Consider the following 23,729-nt stretch of genomic DNA (forward strand, 5'->3'; position numbering starts at 1 on the left):
GCACATGCCTTCGATACATTAATTTGGCAGCCACCAATCTGTGCATGAAGGGTGATGGTGTTGGAATCCTCTGGTTCTGCACACGGCAAGACTCCCAAGTTTCAGAACTTCTCTCTTGAGTGGGGTTGTTTGAGTTATAGTCCCTGGGGCTGCATAAAAATGAACTCCATTAAAATCCAAATAGCTAAATGCTCCCCCACCCCACCCCTTTGAGAATAACTGTCTAAGCGACACCGGTGCAAGAACTGGATTAAGTCCCAGCATGGCCCAGCTGCCATCGGCCCCTGACCGCCTGGGCCTCTCCCATTCCATCCAGGAGGTGGGGGTGAGGTGGAGGGGGACGCCCTGCTCCCGGGCAGGGAATCCGGGAAGGACAAGGTCCTCCTAACTCCTGTACGGAACTAGGGGGCGTGGGGCCTCCAGAGAGGACGCTTATCGCTCAGGAGCAGGACGCGATCCCCATTCCCGCCGAACTCTGGCAATCCCGAAGAGAAATGTCTGCCGCGGAGGGCTAAGCGCCGCAGGGGCGGAGCGGGCACTAAGGGGCGGAGCATGAGCGTGGGGGCGGAGCGAGGGGCGGGGTAGAGACGCCGGGGGCGGGGCTAGAATAATAGGCGGAGCAAGACAGTGGGCGGTGGGCGTGGCAAGAACAATGGGGTGGAGTGCAGGCGGTGGGCGGGGCTGGGGTGAGGGGGCGGGGCGCAGGCCGGGGCGGAGCGCGGGCGGGGGCGTGTCCGCCCCTAGGGCCCCGCCCCCCGCCGCAGGCGCGCCCGCCCCGCCTTCCCGCTCCCCGGGGAGGCCGCGGCGGTCGAGCGCGGGGAGGGAGGGGAGAGCGGGTCACGACGCTGTTGGGGCGGGGATAACCCCTCACGTGGAGCAGATGAAAGGGCCGCGGCGCGACGGCCGGGGGAGCCAAGCCGAGCCTGCGACCCACAAAGCCGCCGCCGCCGCCACCGCCGCCGCGATGGGGCTGTGAGGCGCCCGCCTGCACTCGGTCCTCCGCCGGCCCGCGACTATGCCCGGCCGCGCCCGCCCTCCGCGCCCTCCCGCCGCAGGACCATGAGGCCGCGCTCGGGCGGGCGCCCAGGGGCCCCGGGCCGCCGCCGCCGCCGCCTCCGCCGCCGCCCCCGCGGCCCCCGCGGCCGCCGCCTGCCGCCGCCGCCGCCGCTGCCGCTGCTGCTCGGGCTGCTGCTGGCGGCCACGGGGCCCGGCGCGGCGCGGGCCAAGGAGACGGCGTTCGTGGAGGTGGTGCTGTTCGAGTCGAGCCCGAGCGGCGACTACACCACTTACACCACCGGCCTCACGGGCCGCTTCTCGCGGGCCGGGGCCACGCTCAGCGCGGAGGGCGAGATCGTGCAGGTAGCTGCCCGCCGCCCGGGCCCCGCGCCGCCGCCGCCACAAGATGGCTCCGGGGGCTGCGCCCGCCGACCCCGCCGCGGGCTGGCGGGCGGGAGGGGCGGTGAGGAGGCCGGCGGCATCCCTCCCCGGCGGGAAGGAGGGCGGGACGCGGCCTCCGGGGCGCCGGAGCGGGCGTGGGTGGGTGGGTGGGTGGGTGGGGGGGAAGCGCACGTGGGGGGCTCGGCCTCCTGTGAATCCGGGGGCAGTGAGGAGAACCCCGGGTCCGGCACCCACGTTGGGGCGGCCCCCCTGGGCGGCTTGGGCATTCCGGTTAGCCTCAGGTGGAAGTCCCGGGAGCTACCTGTTGAATGCCAACTTGGGAAAGATGCGTGATGCAGGACGGGGTGGCTGCTTCCAGGCAGCGGGCTTTGCCTTCCATCCGTGCACGTTCGTTTTGGGAGCAGCCCGGGTTGTGTGAGGAGCGGTGCAGTCAGGTTCCCCCCTGGAGCCTGCCGCCCGCCTCACCTGAAGGCTGATCCGCTCGCAGGACTCCGGATGGGCAGCAGCAGCGGCAGGCGGCAGGGGACCAGGGGGCTGCTGGCCGAGGAGGAGTGCCTTGGAGTGGCCGTGGAAGGCAGCCCTCGGTGGGAGGGAGACTGCCTGCCCATCCCTGGGCCAAGGACCTCTTCCCAGGAGGGCCTGGGAACCGGGGCACAGGGTCGCTCCCTGACAGGACCTTCACCTTGCTCCAAGGGAAAGAAGTCTGCATTTCAAAGCATCCCCAGCGGCTGCGAGGGAGAGCCTCCCGCTGAGCTCAAGCCTCGCGGATGGTGAGCTCTGGGTAGCGATGCCTTCCCGCTTCCTTGGCTCCGATGTTACCAACTTGCTAGCGGACAGGCCAGCGCACTCGTGGTGGGGAAGGTGCATGCCTCGGATGGGGGCGGTTCGACATGGTTGGCTTGTTTCTGAACCTTCTCTTCGGGTGATGGTGATGGGCGCAGGGGCCCAAGCTTTGGGCCTTGGGCGCGTTAACTCTTGGAGGAGTTATGAATGAAGAGAAGGGGGTTGTGTGGCATGATTGCATAGCAGCCTCCCTCCCGGGTCCCCCCCCCCCCCCCCCCGTGCAGACTCAGGGCCCTGCGTGGGTAGGAGAGGGAGCTGTGCGTGGGGCAGGGAGCTGTGCAGCGTGGCTCCTTAGAGGTGTGTCTTCCCCCAGCCGGGGAGGCACCTCTGCTGGACGATGGATTCGCAGCATTGCCTTTCAGGGCTCTCCCTCCCATCTTACAGCTGCAGGGGAAGTAGACGGGGCAGCACATGTTTGGGCCCTGTGACTGCCTATGTTAAAGGCCTTGGACGTTTTTCTTCGATTAATGTTATCATGGTGGTCTTTTCCTTTATCAGCTTCAGAGGCGAGGCTCTGCTGAAGATTCCTGCACCTTTTTTAGTCGCACGCAGCCTGGGGAACTGGTTTGGATCTGAGAGAGGGCTGCTTGCGGCTCCGAGTCTCTGAGGATTGCCCTGTTGCCCCGATGGCTTTAGAAATGTTTGATGTACAGCCTCCCCAGAGGAGAGATGTTTTCACGTGCACTTCAGCTTTCCGAAGGAGACTTTTGAAGTTGGCGATTTTTATCTGCAGTGTTTTAACTTGTACTTTCTCCACAGCAGTTTGGCGAGCTATCCATTATGGGCAGTGCTTATGCTTTGGAGATAATCTTGGGTTCACCATTTAATACAAAATTAGCAGCTTAAACACACCATTTGTAACTATTTTATCCCTGTGAGCGGAGAGATAATGTGTGAATTTGGCAGAAGGAATCTGTTCTCTTTTGAAACTTTTTGAAGTGCTTATCTAACTCTTTTGTAGTTCATTTAGCCTAGCCAAAAAAAAAAAAAAATTTTTTTTTAAGTCAACAATTGCTAAGTAAAGAAAAATGACTTAAATGGTATTTAATAAGTTTACCTGTTAAGCAATCACTAATAGATGTCCTTAATTCCCTTACAACCGCAGTAACGCTAGTGAGTTTATCCGGGCTGTTTGAGGAGTCATTTCTCGGTGCTCTCACTCGGTATCTTTAATGACCTGATTGTGGGGACCTATCACTGAGCCTCTCCGTGCACAGAAGGAGCGCAGTGTGGCCTTCGGGGCTGTGTGTGGACAGAGGCGGGCACGCGTTTTATTCATTCTCCCGATATGCTGCCCAATTTAAGGACCTGGTGTGGCCCCTGTGAGTCCTGAAAGAGGATTTTGTGAGGAAAGCTAACGCTTTTAGGACTGCCGAGCGGGAATATGACATTTTCATGAGAGAGGAGAATGCAGAAGAAACAAATTGGGTGTTTAGCTTCGGATCAGTCATGTTTTCTCATTGCCCTTGTTGAACTTTTCAAACCTCTCTTTATTTCCTCTCTTTATAAAGAAAACTCTCTTTTAAGAAGTCTAAGGTAGGAAATTGGTATGTATTACTGATTTGTTTCCCGCCCTATTACATACAATGAAAGTGTGTGTGTGTGTGTGTGTGTGTGTGTGTGTACAGTTGATACCTTATCATACATAGTCTGGTAGAGAACCTGTTCAGTCATTTGCATAGTTTAGGGTAGGGGGAGGCCTGGCTAAGAAGTGTGTGCGAGTGTGTGCATGTGTGTGTGTGTGTGTGTGTGTGTGTGTGTGTGTGTGTGTGTCTGAGAGAGAGTAAGTAATTCAAACCTTGGGATTAGTCACAGGATTCTTGGTTCTCTCTGTGTGCATTTTAGGCTTAAATAACTTTCCCAAGGTCACAGTGTGCTCTGTAAGAACAGAGCGCTCTCTCTCTCTCTCTCTCTCTCTTGACATCTTCATCTGTGAGAATTGTGAAAACAATGTGTGGATGTGAAATGCTATTAATTACTTTTATTATCTTATTCATGCAACATCAAAGCCCATTTGCTTATAAGAGTGTCAGGCATACAGTGTGAGTGCTGGGGGAATTAATTACACTTTTCCTGTAGTTCTGAAGTGTGGAGCTTTACAGGGTTCTTAGACGTATTGATACATATTTCATCTTCAAGCCAATTTGTTGCTTTTAATGAGATCATTATCTGAAACTTTCAGACTTGGCCGTGCAACTCGTGTGGTAGTGATGTTAAATAAAGGCCTGATTAAACACTGGCTAGTGGTATGTGGATTGGTTAAACAAAGAAAATTTGCATCGCTTAGAGATGAAAGATTGTTTTAAAGTGGAAATGCTTGCTTTTTTTTTTTTTCTTCTTCTTCTTGAAGTCAAATATTTAGAAACGCTTGAGAAATTCATTTGTAAAAGGAATCCGAATGATAGGTTTTGTGCAACTTTAGAATCTGCCTTTCTGGATCCTGGGTTGAGTGTTGAATGGTCTTGAAAGCAGCGGAGAGCTGAAAACATTTAAGAACTAATCTGGTGCCTTTAGCTGTGAGGGTTTGGGAGGAGAGCTGGGTGGTGGCTTAGAAAAGCTGAGTGAGGTCCTTAAATACCCAGCGTTATCAAAGGGCATCACAGAGAATAATTTTAGGAAGCTAATTCCTCTGCCTTGGGTCCCTGTCAGTGTGTTTTTGCAGTTGAGCATTTGATCAAACACGTTCTTTTCATCTCCATTTTACGTTAACTTAATAGGTCTGCCTCTAAAAAATTGACTTGGCCTAATAGAACCATTGTGTGCTGACAGCTGACCCGGATTTATGTAGAAAGAGATTGCCGGCTATCTCATCAGAAGGGCCTTCACAGGTTCAAATCAAGCATTCGATTAGGAGAGGAAACATGAGGACGGAGTGTGTTTTTTGATCCTGATGAATTCTGAGGGGTTTCTGTCTTTCCCCCTGAAATCTCATAGGAGTTGCTTGTAGAGCTCTTAGTGGAGAAGAGATGGGAGATGGAGGTAAGTGTGGAGTGTGTAGACTGAAGGGAACGTGGTGGTGGCTTCAGTTTATGAGCATTTACTGTGTACGGGGCACTCCGCCAAACATATGCCATGTTTGCTCGTCTCATCTTGACACGAACATGGAATTAGCAGCTTAGTGTGAACCCATTTTGCAGATGAGGAAACTAAGGCCACGGTTTCCATCCTTACACAGCTAGCAAATGATAAAAGCTGGATTAAAGCCCAGGTTTCTTTGGCCCCTTTTGTTCCTGTTTTTGCCAAATAAATAGACTTGGCAGGTTAGGATCTTGACATTCATTCAGATCTAACTTTTTGACAGCGTAGTAGAGGGGCGCTTCGCCTGAGGGTCACAGACCTCCAGCGATGGCCCGTGAACGAACCCCCGAGATGATGCATGCAGTCTTGTGTATGGACACTTTCCTTTTCCTGAGAAGATACGCAGTTTTGCCGCTTGGAGGGTTCTGTGATGCCCCCTCCTCCCCAAGAGAGAAAAAAGGAGGCCCTCGTCTAGTCCCTGTCATCAAATAGTCCGTTCCTAAGAATTGGAGAGGAGTGAGATCAGGCCGGCAAGCGTTGTGGAGCAGAAGCCTTACAGGTTTACATGCCTCCACGGAGCATATTTATGGGGTAGATATTTACCAAGTCCTGCCTGTTCGGTGCCAGATGCTGTAATGCTGTTGTCTTCTGGAGTTCCCTGTCTCTTACGGAGACAGACGTGTGTGGATAAATGATAATCCTTCCCAACCGGGTCTCCTCACAGAGTTGAGCCCTTACTCCCTAAGGCATCCATTGTCTATCATGGGTTAACTGCTCTCCGGTGCATCTGTCTGGGACGAGTTAAGTGCAAGATCCCTGGGAGAAGTGAGAAAATAGTCGCTCAGGGAGTTCTCCGCAGGGATCTGAACGCGGGACGTGGGAGAGCAGGGTGTGAATGTGCTCCCTCTCGCCATTGGTCGGAAAATGAGACGGAGTGTCTGTCAGGGTTGCGATGCCTTAAGAGCAACTCCTCACACCTTCCCTGTGGACCTGGGCTCTGTGGGGTGTTTGTTTTTGCCCACCCCTGGATCTACCCCTGGGTGCCCAGTGCCTGCTACTAATGAGACAATTAATGAAGGATGGATTTAGAGTGGATATCAGGCAGGTGGTGGGTTAATGGGCTTGGAGTCATTGATGAGAACATTTTCATTTGGTTTGGTTAATAAATTCTGGGGCTGTCTTTCCATTTGGTTATTTCTAGAAACTTGCTTGATTAGGTGGAAAGCATGGACCTCTCTTTGGTTCTGGTAGACCAGTGGTCGGCAAACTGTGGCTCGCGAGCCACCTGCGGCTCTTTGGCCCCTTGAGTTTTTAGCAAAGGCCAGCTTAGGAGTACCCTAATTAAGTCAATAGCAATGTAGCTACCTATATAGTTTAAGTTTAAATAATTGGGCTCTCAAAAGAAATGTCAATCGTACTGTTGATATTTGGCTCTGTTGACTAATGAGTTTGCCGACCACTACTAGTAGTTATATGAAGTTGTGTGAGAGTGACCTGTGTGTGTGCATATTCAGGGGCAGGATACCTGGCATGATAAAGGTCTGAAGGCGGTCTTTGCTTGATAAAATATTGAGTATTGACAGAGCTCTAATGGGTACAGCTGTTATGGGTGGACATAACATGAAGAGTCGTTCCTGGCCGAGCCCTGGTGTCCCTGGGAGTAACTGTATAGGGTTGGTATCCAGAGTCACCTTATCTTGAATATATACCATGTGAAAACTTTGCTGCTTGATGGTGTTACCTGAGTCTGAGGAATGGATTTGTAGTTTATGGCAAAAATGACATTTAAAGCACTTTTAATAACCAGGAGAAACAGGTTCAGCACTTTCCTGTGTTAGGTGAGGAGACTGAGGTCCAAAGAAGTGAAGCATCGTGCCCGGGGCCACGGAGCAAGGTAGAGACAACCTGGGTTCAGATTCAGGTCACCTGACTCCCGGGCTTGGAGCCTTCCTGTCACCCCCAGCTCACCTGGGAGAGCATGCAGGGAGAGCAGATGCTTCTGGTCGGGTGTGCAGTTGGGGAAAGCCAGTCCTCTCTAAATTGTACCCCGTTCTAAACTGGGTGTAAGCACTTTCCTTTCTCCTGTAATTTAGATTGTGAGTTGCTCGGTTTCCCTCTCTATTAGAGCTTTTAAAAATAGCCACTAATATCAAGTGCTTCCTATGTGCCAGACACTGGGCGCAATGCTTTACTCACATTTCTTTAAAATTTATTTTTGATTTATTATTATTATTATTATTTTTAATTACAGGCTACAGGCCCTAGCTAGTTTGACTTAGTAGATAGAGCACCGGCCTGCAGACCACAGGGTCCCGGATTTGATTCCGGTCAAGGGCACGTACCTCAGTTGCAGGCTCCTCCCTGCCTGGGCCCTGGTCAGGGCTCGTGCAGGAGGCAACCAATCGATGTGTTTCCTCTCACGTCGATGTTTCTCTGTCTTTCCCTCTCTCTTCCACTGTCCCTAAAAATCAGTGGGAAAATATCCTTGGGTGAGGATTAACATAAATAAATAAATAAATAAATAAATAAATAAATAAAATGACAGGCTACATTCAATATTATTTTGTATTAATTTCAGGTGTACAGCATATTGGTTAGACCAATGGTCCTCAAACTTTTTTTTTTTTTAAATTTATTGATTTTTTACAGAGAGGAAGAGAGAGGGATAGAGAGCTAGAAACATCGATGAGAGAGAAACATCGATCAGCTGCCTCCTGCACACCCCCCACTGGGGATGTGCCCGCAACCAAGGTACATGCCCTTGACCGGAATCGAACCTGGGACCCTTGAGTCCGCAGGCCGACGCTCTATCCACTGAGCCAAACCGGTTTCGGCGGTCCTCAAACTTTTAAAACAGGGGCCAGTTCACTGTCCCTCAGACCATTGGAGGGCCGGACTATAGTTTAAAAAAAAAACTATGAACAAATTCCTATGCACACTACACATATCTTATTTTGAAGTAAAAAAACAAAACGGCAAAAACACCCGCATGTGGCCCGCGGGCCGTAGTTTGTGGACGCCTGGGTTAGACAATCACATTGCTTGGCTCACATTTAATGGGTGAGGTCGATGGCATGGCCCAGGTTTTCAGATGAGGAAACCACGCTTGGAGGTAAAGTGACTTGTGGAAGTTAATGAGGACATTGGTGGTAGGGCCGAGATTCAAATCCAGTGTGCCCGATTGTAAGCATTTCTGTCTATTCAAGAGTGCTTCCCTTGGCACCTTCTTCTGCTTCTAATGAGAACATGGGAATTGGCGGAGGAATTTAGATTGGGGGGTAAACCCAGACTGATGGGCCAAGAAATGAGTCTGTAACTTTAACTGAGAAAACTACCCTTACAGAGATTCATTTCCCACCTACCTTTCTTTCCTCCTTTTTTTTTTTTAAACCACAGGAGTCTCATTCTAACTTGTGTTTCCATGAAGAGCTGATCTGGGAAGCTTGGGAAGAGGGGCCGGTGGTTTGAAGTGTCCAGTTGTCACTCAGTGGCACTTCCGCGTTGTTGTTGTTTTGCTGTTGGGATGTTTTGCTGTTGGGAAGGCTGTAGCGTCCTGGCCTTTAAAGAGCTTTCTGGTGAGGCACCCCTCCTTCCTGTAGCTGGCTTCTTCAGAGCCCTTTTGGGTTCTGCATGGCTCTCCCCGAAGAGGTCCTGTCTTGTGTTCGAACACATCACCTTTCTTCACGCCGGCCGTGCGTTTCCTAACGATTTGATTTAAAGGATTGTTCAGCACCTAAAGCTGTGGATCCTGCCTGCTCATTGCATCCTCCTGGCTGTTCAAAAACGTACTATTATGGGTGCTGCGTTCCGTTAGCAGGCAGGCAGTCACTGCTGCCTTCTGCCTGCCAGACGCTGTGCGAGGCGAGGCAGCAGGTGGGGATGAGTAAGATGTTGTCCCCGGCCACCGGCAGCTGCGTGTAGAGGGCCCACAGCCCTCTCTGGAGGGCCACGTTCACAGGACCCTGAGGAGCACCTGGCCCGGGGTGCTAAGTTTAGGCCTGGGCATCCCATTCTGAAGAAACATGTACTTAATGACACAGTAGGCGGATCTGCACCTTCTGGCCTTTTCCAACGCATTCTTACCTCCCTTTGAGGTTAAAGCTGATAACCCCTTTGTGGGAACGTGCCTTTATACTTGTCAGACAGGCTAGGGAGGAGGTGAAGAGTAGAGGTTCTTTGTTCCATTTGTAGCTTGAATGAGATGTTCTAAAACCTGACTTTTAGCGGCCCTGTTGACTCATGATCGTCTATAGAGAATGAGGTCAGCCGACCCATTGTGGTTCAAGGGAGAGCATTTTATTTTTATTACCCTTAAGATGTGTTGTAAGACGATATTAATCCCCTTCCCTCTCCCCAGCAGCCAGTGTGATATGGTTGTTTAGAAACTCGGGTGTGTAGAGTTGATTCAGTGATAACAGCCTTCGATGACCCTAGAAGTTGGACGTGAAATTGTCTGTTGGAATGGGGATTTCTGCCTCCTGCTGCAGAAGCTGTTGCGTTTTTTAAAATAAAAGAGTGGGGGTTGTGGTCAGTTAGCTGTGTATAAGGTCCCATTCAGTGCTGTAAGAATTGGGTGAAAACTTGGGTTTTTATTTAAACTTAATTTGAGTATCGTAACTCGTCAGCAGGCATTTATGGAATTCCTTCTGTGGGTACAGCCTACGGAAGAGACATAGTTTTTCTGTCCCCGTGGTAGCATTTTTTATGCACCCACGATATGTGTTTTGCAGATGCTGTTTCTGTGATTTCTTCCACACAAACATGGGCGGTTGCATTGGCCCCAGAAGAAACTGAGGCTGAGAGTCTAAATAAGCTTTGTGATGCCACAGAGCTGGGATTGAACTTGGGTCACCTGAAGCCAAAGCTTACTGACCTGCTTGCCTGAGATTTTGGTAAGACTAGGCAGACATGTTAGAGTAGATTCATTTTACATTACCTCTCGTTGGAGCCAAGATCTTACTTTAAAACATCACCTATAACGTGTGTTTTAATTATAACAATAGTACATGTTTATTGGAAAACACAGAAACATATGAAAAAGAAAATCAATCCTGCTTGCTACACATAACCCCCTGTTGATCTTTTTGTGTTTTGATGTAACTTTCTTTTTTTTCCTCTTGAGCTTGGAGGTGTTGTAAAGAAAATTGGGAAAAACATGACATGGTGTTTTTAACCCTTTATCCACCTTGGGTATTTTCCTGTTACTAAATGCTCTGAAAGATTTTTAGTGTCTGTGTAACACATTGTTTTCCATTGTGATAAGTAATGATGTGAGGAACATCCTTTCTCCATCTCTTGATTATTTTCATAGGATAAAGTTCTAGAGTTAGAGCCCCTGGGTCATTGGGTATAAGCATTTTCAATGTTCCTGCTCCATGTTGTCACCTGGTCTGCAGAAGAACGGTCCTAGTTTATACTCTTCTACCAGGTCGGCATAGAGGTTCCTACGTACCCCTGCTCACAGTGGGTAGTATCTGTTTCTTAAAAAACCCCAGAACCAAAAAAAACCCAACAAAAACCCTTCATAAAAATAAAAGTCCATATATTTCCATCATTTAGTGAATACTAAGTAATGGCCTTTTTCCTCTGCCATGAGGATCTGAGTGATGACTAATGTCTGCATCGCAGGGAAGGTACCTGGCATGGTACCTGGGTACCTCCCTTGGAGGTGTGTCTGAGCACAATTCAAGAGCAGTAAGCTGCCCCTGCGTTCCGGGTAGGGACACGGCAGCTGTCCAGGCAGATGGCCGCGCTCGGCGGCTCAGAGAAGACCTCACGGGAGGACCACCGGGCTGTCCACTCACTGCGGGGCAGCAGATTGTGGCCCAGGAGGGTGCTGCTGCCCTCTTTTTGTCTGCTCTGCGTCTTTCCCGTAGCGCATGAGTTCTGTGCTCATGGACAGGCTGGGTTTGGAAAGACAGTATAACCCTGACCTCTCAATCCAGGGTGACGCTGTCAGTGTGTGGTAGGCAGAGGTGCAAGCAGAGCCACGCAGGCTACCCGGGGTACATTTAAACAGCGGGTCCCGGGCTGAACATGAGAATGACTGCAGGATACTTTGTTTTGGCCCCTCCTAAAAATCCAGAAATGTCACATAAAAATCCGGGCCTTTGGCTGCTCTTGAAAAATGAAAAGATTTGGCAACGTTGGGTTCACATTCCCGCATGGGCAATAGCCTAGCCCAGTGGTCGGCAAACTCCTTAGTCAACAGAGCCAAATATCAACAGCACAACGATTGAAATTTCTTTGGAGAGCCAGATTTTTTAAACTTAAACTTCTTCTAACGCCACTTCTTCAAAACAGACTCGCCCAGGCCGTGGTATTTTGTGGAAGAGCCACACTGAAGGGGCCAAAGAGCCGCATGTGGCTCGCGAGCCGCAGTTTGCCGACCACGGGCCTAGCCTGCCCAGCTGTTCCTGACTTCAGAGGGGACACGGCCCGGCCCCTTCAGTTCACAAGCCCCTGTTGCATCGCTGCAGCTTCCTTCTCTCACTGGTAATTACATTTCCCAGTGTCTGACCCTCGTAGGCATTGGGGTTTGCCCTCCTCTCATTGTCTGAAAGACCTGAAGCTGAATGCTTTTAAGTTGTGCTTCTTTCTTTCCTTCCCCAACCATCCAGTGTGTCTGATGCCCATTAGTGGCATTATGACACTCCAGGGGACCCCATGCACCTCAAATTATGCTACCGGGGAAGGCCGAACTGTCCCTGATGTGACCAGAGGGCTCTTTTTACTCTCGACCTTCTAGAAGGCCGAAGCCGCAGAGTCATTTGGCCTGCGCCTTCATAGAGATCTGTGTCCCTTTTCTCTTTTTGCTCCTTGATTTCTTTTGACTGTGGGAGTCACTGTTTGGGCTGAAGGACACCCTGAGGATGCTGTGGCTCAGCTCTCCTTTTACAATGAGGGGGCTGGGAGGAAGGGCTTTAAGCCTCTGGCCACAAGAGGGGCTGGGATCAGAACTCGGATCTTAGCACTTTCAGGTGCTCGCCTTCTTAGAGTGGCATCCTGCGTTGATGGTTGCGTTCCAGCAAATCTCCCACGTGCCTGGTGCTTTAGGGTCCGGAGAGCACTGTCACTGTTATTACCTTGTTTTATCCTCTCAGCGAGGGGCGCCTTCCTTGGATCCTGCCCCAGAGTGCTGTCTGCTGTTCAGGTTATCCTGGTTCCCAAGGCTTGTCCCACACTCAGCATAGGATGCTTTTCTCGGTACCTAATTGTACACTTTTACTTCAATGCATTTGACGTCGTGTGTCCGCAGCCTTCTGCAATTTCTGGAAGTATCACTGGTTACCTGGAGACTTGGCCTCTTTTCAGAAAGTGCCTCAGTCTTGGAGTAGGTGGTAAGCAGGCAGCTAATGGCATGTAAGGAATGTTCAAACTTGACTGGCAAAGCCATTTCTAGATTTCAATCAAGGCAGCTTGTGGCCAAGTCAAAGGGAAATCATGTACTCAAGACGATGCTTGATTGGCCCTTTCCTTTTTGACCTTACTTCTGCATGCCAATGCTTGCTGCCAAGCGTCTCCCTGCCTCACATTCTCTTTCCTCCCATCAATTCCTCCTTTCCCCACCATTCATCTTCCTGAAGTAACTTCTGATCTCCTTACTCCCTTGGCCAACATCTTCCAGTGCCATCCCGTGGTTTAGAGGTGACCTGGACTCTGGGACTTGGGCCTGGGTCCAGTGTGTTTCTGCCTTATTTCCTGAATGGGTCCTGGGCTCTCCTCCTTCTATGCCCTTCATTTTGGATTGCCCTTCTGCATTATAATACATTTCCATGTAGGTATTCTTTCATGAATGTTTTCCTTTCTCCATAGCTTCCAGTAGATAGGGGTTGTTTCTCACTTGTTCCTCTATTGCCTTGCAATACAACTCTTAAATATTTAGGGAATGGAAATTCTTCTTCTAGATCCAAAATACTTTGGGACAGGATAGTAGTGGGAATGCGAGTGTGGCCAGAAAAAGGCTTGGCTTTTTGAGGCAGAACTTTGTATGATCGTAGAAGTAATTCACAAGCAGTTTTCAGACGGGGGTGTGTTCTAGGGCTATTCTATGTAATAAAAGGCTAATATGCAAATCGACCGAATGGCGGAACGACCGGTCGCTATGATGTCCACTGACCACCAGGGGGCAGATGCTCAATGCAGGAGCTGCCCCCTGGTGGTCAGTGCGTTCCCACAGGGGGAGCGCCGCTCAGCCAGAAGCTGGTCTCACAGCTGGTGAGCGCAGCGGCGATGGTGGGAGCTTCTCACACCTCCACAGCCATCAGTCGGACATCTCCCGAGGGCTCCCGGACTGCAAGAGGGCGCAGGCCAGGCTGAGGGACAACCCCCTCCCCCCGAATTTCATGCACTGGGCCTCTAGTTCTAAATAGTTGGAATCATGACACCTTGCCTCTGCTCTCCAGAAGGGAGGTCTGGAAAAAGGAAATGGGATGGGACCAACTCCTCTAATCCTGGCACGTGGCTGCCTGGGTACATTGTTCACAGATTGCTGGAGAAGAGAACATCTCAGGATGACTGGACTTGTAGGGAGTGTGTTTTAGTTAAATATGAATAACATTTTCGTATAACTTAGGAAACTGGCACTTTTGGGGAACAGCAAAAGTTATATGTAGCTCCAGAATGACCCCTCAGAAACAACTGTATGTGGGTCCTTAATGGAATTTGTACCATATTGTTTTCTCAAAATTTCCCCCCACTTTGAAAGTCCTGGCGTGGGCCTCGCTCCTGTGATCGGTGGGAAGCAGCGTTAAAGGACTGCAGTAGTGTTTCTAAAGAGGCCAGCAGGCTCTCTGGGAAAGAAATTGAGATTTCAATTTAATAAATATCTGATTGTCTACTCTATGGGGCCCACTATAAACACTTGGGAATTATTAAATTGCAGCAGTCTCCCGTTCCATTCCAAGACCCCTCAGTGGATGCCTGAAACCATGGATAGTACCAAAACCTGTACATACTCTTTTTCCTGTACGTGCATACATACCTTTTCACTAAAGGAAACACCTCTGGCTTCTCTTTGGCATATCCGAATTGCCAGAATCTTTTAAAATTTTATCTGATTTTTAATGTATTTCAATTCTCACTCGAGGATATGGGACTAATGGGCAGGTAGCATATCCCGTTCGGATACATTGGACAAAGGGATGATTCTGGTCCCGGGTGGGAGAGAGCAGGAAGGTTCGAGACTTCGTCACACTACTCAGAGTGACACGCAACTTAAAACTTTTGAATTAGTTCAGCGTCTTCCATTTAACACGTTCAGACTGCAGTGGACTGTGGGTGACTGAAACCGCGGATGAGGAGGACTACTCTATTGCTTAGTTGTGTACGTGTTGGCATGAGGAGATCTTTTGGTTTTTGTGGAACAGTGGCTATTATATGGGCATCCAGACCTTCAGGGATATTCCAGAGTCTGTCCATGATGTGTTATATATTTCACTTGTACTACAGGGTTTCCCTGGCATTGCCACTCCAGAAACGTTCCGGTGCCCATCTGTAAATGTCACCCTCCTCCAGGAAGTTAAGTGAACAGCTTTGTGTGTAGTTTTGGTGTCACTAGGCTTAAACCTCTAGGACACACAGAATCGCGCTTGTGGCATTAAATGTGCCATGTGGGTGATTCCAGGTTCCAGGGGCAGCGGTAATTTTTGCATTTCCTGACTCTTGTGTTTAAATTTGCAGTCTCAACATTGCATCACCATAGGTCTTCACATTTAATGAATATTTATGTTGAGCCGAGTTCTATACGAATGTGGTGGTTTCTGACTTGATTATAGCTTGCTGTGTGCTGTGGCCAGGAGTGCCCTACAGACAACAGAATTGGCACACGTCTCGGCATGCCAAGCCCTGGCGGATGTGGTTAGGGACCACGGTGACTGGTGCTCTGGTTGCCTTGCCAACCTTGTTTTTGGAAGGGGGCGGCTCTAAAACAGCCAAGGGATGGGGTAGAATAGTTTTGAATATTCTAAGTGAAATGATTGCCTATACATGCCCCTACAAGAAGACCTAGGAAACTCGTAGAATTCTTACTACATGCTCAGATAACATTAATTACTTTTCTTAATTCACTTAGGTTTTAATTGTCCTCTCGCAAACTTGTACAAGTTATATGGTGGGTCTTTCATGTAGGAATGTCTTCTTGACTTGCTACAGGGTAAATAGGGAATCTTCTGTCTCTTAATATTTCAGTACCCCTCCTCCTATCCCAGCCAACATCCCTCGGCCTCTATGAACTAATCTAGTGATGGCTGATTGAGGGAGGGGAGGAAAAGAAACAGGGAGGTGGATGGGGGATTTCCCCCTCCTCCCCAGCTCCCTATCATTATTCCTCCCTACTCCCTATTCAAGAAGGCCTGTTCTCCCCCTTCCTATTCTTGTAGGGGGAGGGGGGCAAAATCAGCTTTATAATTGTTCGAATGGAAAAAAGACATGCAAGTTATAATAATAATAATAATAATAATAACAACAACAACAACACAGTCATGATCTGTGTTTCGTGTACTCACAACTGTAAACCTACTTTTGCCCACCCCTGTCCATTCAGTAAGCAAAGACCGTGGTTACAGGTGCCATCACCCATCAGTGGGGTCTTAGGATGCCCAGCTCTCAAGGTTTGGCAGTTGGAGCTGGGATGGGAGGGGGATAAAAGTGTCCCGGACAGCCCACACTGGAATGCCATTTGGCACTTTGCAAACTGGTGTCCCGAATTCTGTGCTGCTTGGTGTTGTGCAGTGAGATGTCCGGAAGGGAATTGATCAGGCCTCGTAAGCCAGGTGGGAGCCCTGAATGGCAGAGCAGGACGGGACTCCTGGGCAGCCTCCTGAGCTCCCGGAGTCTGTGATTTGTGCAGGTGCAACAGCTCAGGCAGGCTCGGTGGTGGAGGGCCTGCCCTCAAGGCTCATCACACACAAAAGCAAGCCCCCACTCCTGTGAATGGACATGGACTGCTTCAGAAGGGAGACTGACCACAGACTTCATCTTTTCTTGCTGACTTGGAGTCACGGAGCACCTCGGTGACTCTGTTCGAGTTTATCCTCCTCCAGGGCAGGGCTGGTGTCTTTTGACATTTCCCCCGCTCTTAGCACAAAGAGCCCCTTTGTGCACATGAGGGAAAGCTCTCTCTTCCTCAGGATGCCTCACTTCTGTTGGCCACAGATGGGGGATGATGCGGGCCTAGGATGACCAGCAGGGAGTCTGCAGTGCACGCGGCCATCCATGTTCCTGTCGCTTGATGTGGCGCCTCCCTAGAAGCTGTGCCTGCTGCTCCGGTGCTTCTCTCAGCACTTCTGATCGGCTCCTTCTGATGCCTGTAGTCCACTCCTAGAAAACCAGGGGACCCTGTGTGTGAGGATTGAGGAGGAAGTTAGCAAACACGATACCAAGGGGGAGAAAGTAGTTGAGGACACAGATTCTTTTTTTTTTCTTTTTTAAAATATATTTTATTGATTTTTTACAGAGAGGAAGGGAGAGGGATAGAGAGTTAGAAACATCGATGAGCTGCCTCCTGCACACTCCCCACTGGGGATGTGCCCACAACCAAGGTACATGCCCTTGACCGGAATCGAACCTGGGACCCTTGTGTCTGCAGGCCGACGCTCTATCCACTGAGCCAAACCGGTCAGGGCGAGGACACAAGATTCTTGACATCTGCCTTGTGCTGACAAGATTGGGGTCCTCAAACCATGGGTACATTATAATGAAAAGGTAGGCCGTTGTGGAGCAGAAATGGCACCACCGTTCTATAGGAGAAGATATGCATGTATTCCTAATGACAAAATTAGACGTTACCTTCTCGACTCTAACCTGCTTTGGGTGTAAGTTCTCTTTAGTTCTGTGTTACAGCTACTATAGCTCTGAGCCCATTGCATAGCTGGGAGGAGCTGGGAGGAGACTTCCAGGTCATCAGGTGAAGCAGCAGTTTCCAGCGATGCTCTGCAGAGACCCAAGGTTTGCCAGTTTCCTTCAAAGGGTGTTGTATGTTTTGCAGAGCAAAGTGGTTCTGGATTTCCCGTGCGGATGGAGAGGCAGCGGAATGCTGAGTCTGGAGCCAGCCTGCCTAGGTTTGGGTCCTGATTCCGCCAGTTAGCTGCCATGGAAAGGTGACTTTGTTTCTCTGGCCCTTAGTTTCTTCATCTGTAACAGAGATAAACCTTTCCTAGACTTATTGCAAGGATTAAATTAGTTATAGCATGCAATTTGTGTTTCGTGAGGATGAGGATGAGGAAGAAGAAAATAACATATACATCGTTTCGTGATATACTTAACATTGATGTTGTAATTCCCAAATGGTTGACATATTTTATTCTGAAGGGTGGTTTGGTGGTTGATCAAGGTTTAAGAATTTGAAGATGCGACTCATTGAGAAATGATCATGTCATAAGTATCGTTTTTTAATATACCCAGTGCCTGCTGCAGACCACTTGCACGCGCGTCCCTTCTCCCCTAGGGTGGGGCCCCGGGGCTCCCCAGAGGGGCTCCCCAGCCCTCGCTGAGAGGCTGTGGGTATTCCTTCCTCCCTCACTCCCTGTTTCTGGGAGGGTGTTTTGCTGCAGCTCTGTCTGCTCACCCCTGTGCTCTGCGGCCGGATCATTGTCCGGGCCTGCGTGTTGTCAGTGGGCCGAGGCGCGCACAGACACACAGGTGCACTGTGAGCCGCTGCCTAGGAGGCGGGGTGTCTAGGCCAGCCTGCCTGCTGTTCCTGCGGCCACATGGCCTGCATCCGGGCGTGAGCGCTCCGAAGGAAAGCCGGGTGGTTGATTGCGTCTCTGGAGCTGGCCAGGACACGGGGAATGTTGTGATATGCGAAGGCTCTGCTCTGGGGCCTAATTACATGGGACCTGTGGCAGGCACAAGGGACTTCAGTGCGTGCTTTGATCCAGTGTGCGATTTTGCCAAAGCAAATACTTTATTAATCTTAACTGCCCCCCCCCCCCCCACAATTAGACACAGTGCCTTTTTCTAAAAATGGAAATGATAGGAGTGCATTGTGGGTTTTCTTTCTTTTTTCTTTTTAACTCCCCCTACCCTCCTCTGCCAAGACGGGGCCGTGCATTCCTCTCCTTGAATGGAGAAGGTAGTTTCCATCGCTGTCTACCACGTTCTCGCACATTCCTGAGCCCGGCTGATGGAAAGATGCCCTTTCTCCTGTGCAGGTGTGTTTTCTCCTTGTTTTCTCCGAGCGCTTTCCCTTCTTGCTATGTCAAGGCCAAAGAGTCGTCTTCTCCTGAAAGGATTTGCCGTTCTGATGGAACTCCCCTCACGGGATTCTTCCTGGTTTCCCGTGGATTCGGATCCAGAATCGTGTAGGGAAACTGTTGGGTGACTTCTTGTAGTGACGTCAAGCGTGTCTGGGGAGGCTCAGCCTTAATTTCTCACGTGACACACGCACGGACGAATGAGCGGAATCAGTAAAGGGCTTCCCACGAGGCAACCTCAAAGCATCTTGGGTAGAGCACGTACTCACAGGGTAGAAGGGATCTGGTAGTAGAAAGTGAGCGTTTGTAGGCCAAACGAGGAAGGAAAAAAGCCTCTAAATTAGCAAGGACCCTCACCTCACCTTTGGGGGCGGGGAGGGGGGGGGAGCAATTCTGGGTTAGTCTCCTCCCTTCTCTTCCCTCGGCCTCTGCCTTGAAGTCTGAGGGGACCTGGTAGGATTTACCAGCTTTGAAGTCCTAAGGTGCTATTTTAATACTTTTCTTTTACATTGTAGGTTTCGAGGCCTCTTTAACTAGATTCTGGAGGGAGCTTACTTTACAGCATTCTTAAGAGCCCGGACAATCTTGAAAGAGTTAAACTCTAATTAGCTCATTCCTAAGGTATTTAATGCCCTTATTAAAACTCAACTGCTCGTTCACTTTTTTCTTCAGTGAATCAGATTTCTCGAGGAGCTGAGCCTCGCTCCTCAGATCACAGGCTCACATGTTGAAGCTGGCAGTGCTAGAGGCTAGTTCCTATCTGTGTGACAGCATTTTTAATTTAACAGGACTGCCTTTGATGTTCCCAAATATTTATAGGCAGCTTTAGATCATTTCAGTGTGTGCTTTCTTTTTCTTTTCTTTTCTTCTCTCTCTCTCTCTCTTTTTTTTTTTTATAAACTGGAGCAAAAGTTCTTCCTCATGCAACAGCCTTCCTTTTATCCTGTGAGTTTATTTTTGTTTCCTTTGCAGCGTTGGCGAAGGCTCTTTGGCTGCATTCATACACCCGTGAGGTTGACCCTTCTCTTTGCTTCTTCAGGGAAGGCCACCTCTCTGTGTCATCCTGGCCGCTTGAGATCGCTTAGGGCAGAAACCGCGGCTCGCGAGCCACCTGCGGCTCTTTGGCCCCTTGAGTGTGGCTCTTCCACAAAATACCACGTGCGGGCGGGCGCGCACGTACAGTGCGATTGAAACTTCGTGGCCCATGCGCAGAAGCCGGTTTCCGGCTCTCAAAAGAAATTTCCGTCGTTGTACTGTTGATATTTGGCTCTGTTGACTAAGGAGTTTGCCGACCACTGGCTTAAGGCACTTCTCTTCGTCCCTGGACTCTCTAGAGGTTGAGTTCGTTCAGGAAGCTGCTTTCTCCCCGATCTGAACGCCTGCAGGTCAGCGTGGAGACCTGGGCAGCGTGTGTGGAGGTGTCTCGTTGTGGATGACCAGGGTGCGCCATCTGACTCTGCCTGCGCTTGTTGGCCCGGCCTCAGCAAGTTAGGATTTACACGAGGCCGGAAATACTGGTAGGAGACAGAGCTCTCCCCTGACCTTTGCAGGCATGCCCTGTTTTGGCTTTGCTGGACTCCTTGGCTGGAAGTCGTCGGGAATCATAGATTTCAGGCCTAGGGATAGGAAAAACAGGGTTGCGATGTGGATGTGTTACACCATGAAGAAGAAGGAAAAGGAAACTTTGAACCAATCAAAACAGATGACAGAACACGGGACAGCGGTTTCCCCGGCCCGGACGCTGGATAAACATTCCGCTTGTGAAAACAATCCTGAGTTATTGAACTCCCGGCTGCTCTAACTTACCTGGGCCCAGAACCTCTCATGGCTGCTGCCTTCATCACTGCTGGCTCCGCCTTCTACATGGAAGCCTTTTAGGGCTGAAGGTCACGGAGGTGGTGGTTGGCGAGATGTTTGAATGAATGATCCTTGTGTTGGACGCCATCCTGGCGCTTTACGCTGTTTCTCCCACTAGCTGTTCAGGAGGATTCTGAGGGATCAGAGGCTCCATCCCCGTGTCTTTGAATGAGGACACCACGGTGCGGAGAGGTTTAGCACCGCTAGCGAGTGGAGAAGCTGGCCTGCAGCTCATGACTGTGGTTACCGCTTTACCATAAGGTAGTTTGAGGCAGGCAAATCTGATGGCAGTCTGCTAACCTCTGACAGCTAAAAACCTCGCGAAGCTAAAATCTACTGAGTGTTGCATTCTGAGAGTTCGGAGCTGACCAGACTCTTGCCATGCAAAGGGCACAGTGGCGGAGAGCAAGACCCCGGAGCCAGACAAACCTCTGCATCTGGGCTCTGTCACTGCCAGCCTCTGTGACCTTGGCCAGGTCACCCAGCCTTCTGGAACTTCTGTTTCCTCATCTCTAACATGGGACCGTATAGCTTGTTTCTCCAAAGCATTGTGAGGATTAAGTGAGATGATATATGCCAGGCATATAGTAAATGCTTAACATATATTAGGACATGTGGCTGTTGCTGCATAGAACTGTCGTCCTCACGCTGTTCAGTCCTACAGAAAAGATGGGTAAACGAGGTATTAGGTAAACCAGGCAGCCTGACAGCTACAGCAGGGAGGTGTATTGGTGTTTAGCAGGGGCGCAGGACAGAGCCACTGGCTTGGGTTTTTATGTTCTTTCATTCCACAGCTATGTATTGAGTGCTTAGTCTGTGCTAGGAAGAGCCATTGAGTCACTGATCACTCCCCTCCCCCCTCCACAATTTTCCTCTCCCCTGGGGCAATTTGAGCTAACATGTTAATTACCACCTGGAGAAAGATTTCCTGAAGTCATTTTTGCATAAAACCCCAAGATGCCACATGGCACTCCATTGGACAGTTTATCTTGCATGGTTTCATGTTATCCTTCAACTATTATTTTCATCTTATCTAATTTCCCCCTAATTTTTCTGGCCTCTTCCGCATGGGAACTTTACGGTCCTTGAGAATGGACAAGCTCCTCGCTGAGGGAGCAGGTGGTGGTCCTTTTGTTTCCCACGGTGCCCAGATGGTGTCCGTGCCTTCTCATGGTCTGGTTCCTTGGGGATTTGCTGATAAGATTTGGCTTTGATTTGGTTTTCCAACCCAGGGCCATATTCAGATTTGATTACTGGCCCTGTGGCTTTTTTCTCTGCTTAGTTTCATTGTCTCTGTCATTGGCTCTCTTGAAACATAAATCCCATTCTCCACATCGCCCACCACTTTGCAATTAGTGGGGGTGGTTGTATAGGAGAACTTTTGAACTGCCCACAGCGCATGATTCAGAGTGGATGTCAGCATACTTTCACTTGTTGAATTGATTGATAACATGTTTAATTTAGAACAAAAGATATCATTGAAAGGCGGTTTCTGTCGTCTTTATATACTTAAGAACCCAAGTGAGCCTTTTGCTAAAATAGATTTAAGGTCATTTCTGTGTCTTTCCTGTTGAGTTAGGGGTCTGTCGGTGCAAGGTGGATATTTTCTGAATTTGGTGATTTGAAGTCTAGATGATGCTCTTCACTACTCCTTTCAAACCTTGAAATTAACGTTAAACTTTTACTTGGCTCTGTTGGAAGGTTCCATGAAGGTAGGTCATTTACATTCAGCTTTGGTTCCCATACTCTTTCTAAATAGCATGTTTAATTTCACATTAAAACTCGCTTATATTCAGCTACAACAACAGATGATTGAAAGGGTGATTTAGAAGGAGGGTGAATGACAGAGCATGGGAAGCATGCAATTGAACCTGACTACAAGTGAGCTCCATAGAGTTAATTTAGCATTAAGGGGAGCCCAGATTTCTTTCCAGAGGACCCCTGACAGCTTTCTACGTTTATTTACCTTCTTCTGGGCATCTTGGTGGCATCCTTTTGTGCCCAGTGGCCTGCTGTGGATGAGGCAGTGGTGTCTCGGAGCACATCTTGAAGTAGTGTTGGGAAGTGTACAAATCTCCTTTGGATGAGGGGACGGACCAGTGGGTGTCACTAACAAAATTTGAACAGAAAGAAATTCAAGAGGGTCGAGTTAGTACCACGGGGCCTATTCATGGCGATGTTCGCCTTTTCTAACGATACTTGCGGAGCATCCGTTTACCCCATGTCCTACGGGATGTGTCTGTCCCTCCCCTCTGGCTGTCAAAGCTAGGAGCAGAATCCATTCTGCATGGACATGCCTTCGTCAGGCTTAGCTGCATTGCTGAAGGCGCGGTCAGTTGGATGCAATTTGTTTTTGCTCAAGAAATGGAAAGCCTGCATTGATAATACGCTGATAGGACCTGTGCTTGCAATTTGGGGGTTTTAAAAATTGGTGATTAGAGCCGTCTGGGCGGGGAGCAAAGATGAAGTTAATCGTCTAGGGCCGTGGTCGGCAAACTGTGGCTCGCGAGCCACATGCGGCTCTTTGGCCCCTTGCATGTGGCTCTTCCACAAAATACCACGGCCTGGGCGAGTCTGTTTTGAAGAAGTGGCGTTAGAAGAAGTTTACGTTTAAAAAATGTGGCTCTCCGAAGACATTTCAATCGTTGTCCTGTTGATATTTGGCTCTGTGGACTAATGAGTTTGCCGACCAGGGGTCTAGGGAGACTACTAGTTCCCCGGCCAGGGCCTGCTGTCCCAGTTGGGCTTTGGCACCCTTGTCTGAAGAAGCTTTTATGGTTTTGAACCACTTTCCAAAGCTTCGCGGCCCTTCCTGGTCTTAGCTTTTCGTTGCCGCTTGTAGGAAACGTGCCCGTCTGGGACGGGCATCAACTAGGAGCCAGCGCCTTCAAGCCCTGCTTCATCCCGGGGGCTTCCTGTTGGACCCGATACCGACCCTTCTGTGGGCTCTGCCTTCAAACCAGGGTGATTTTCACTGCCTCTCTTTTCTCTGAAAACAGCCAAACCAGAATCCGCTCTTGCTGTTACAAATGCTTATGTTCCTAGAAAGGTCATCCAAGGAAAAGAAGAAAGCACACCTGCTCTTAGCCGTGTAATCTCCTCACTCACATAGTGAGTCTGATGAAATCTGGTCTGTATCGGGGAGACTCAGTTTCTCTATTAGACTTTGGATCTGAAAGATAGTAAGTAACTCAGGGCTTTCTTTTCCTCTTGCGGACTGGAGCGGCTGACCTCTTTGATGCCTGGTTACTGTATTCTTGGATACGAAGGGGAAAGTGTCTCTAATAGAATAGGCTTTGGATTTTTAAAGGTGTTTCTGGCCGTGCTTAATGCCCTCCTTCCGGGAGAGGTTTGATGGATGTGGGGCTTGACATTTTCTGGATAGTGTTCCCAGAATCGCCGCTGGCCTCCCCCTGAGCG

General features: G+C 49.8%; 1 protein-coding gene across 1 annotated transcript in view; it reads left to right on the forward strand.

Annotated features, from left to right (window-relative positions):
* The first annotated feature begins 1,059 nt into the window (after positions 1-1,059).
* The window catches only part of ZNRF3 (zinc and ring finger 3), a 136,804-nt gene continuing 114,134 nt past the window's right edge, over positions 1,060-23,729 (forward strand). Inside the window, exon 1 of the mRNA XM_054712680.1 lies at positions 1,060-1,359. Coding sequence (XP_054568655.1) covers positions 1,060-1,359 — 300 coding nt within the window. The remainder of the gene's footprint in view (positions 1,360-23,729) is intronic.

The sequence above is a fragment of the Eptesicus fuscus genome, chromosome 23 (genome assembly GCF_027574615.1).
Source record: "Eptesicus fuscus isolate TK198812 chromosome 23, DD_ASM_mEF_20220401, whole genome shotgun sequence".
Taxonomy (NCBI): Eukaryota; Metazoa; Chordata; class Mammalia; order Chiroptera; family Vespertilionidae; genus Eptesicus; species Eptesicus fuscus.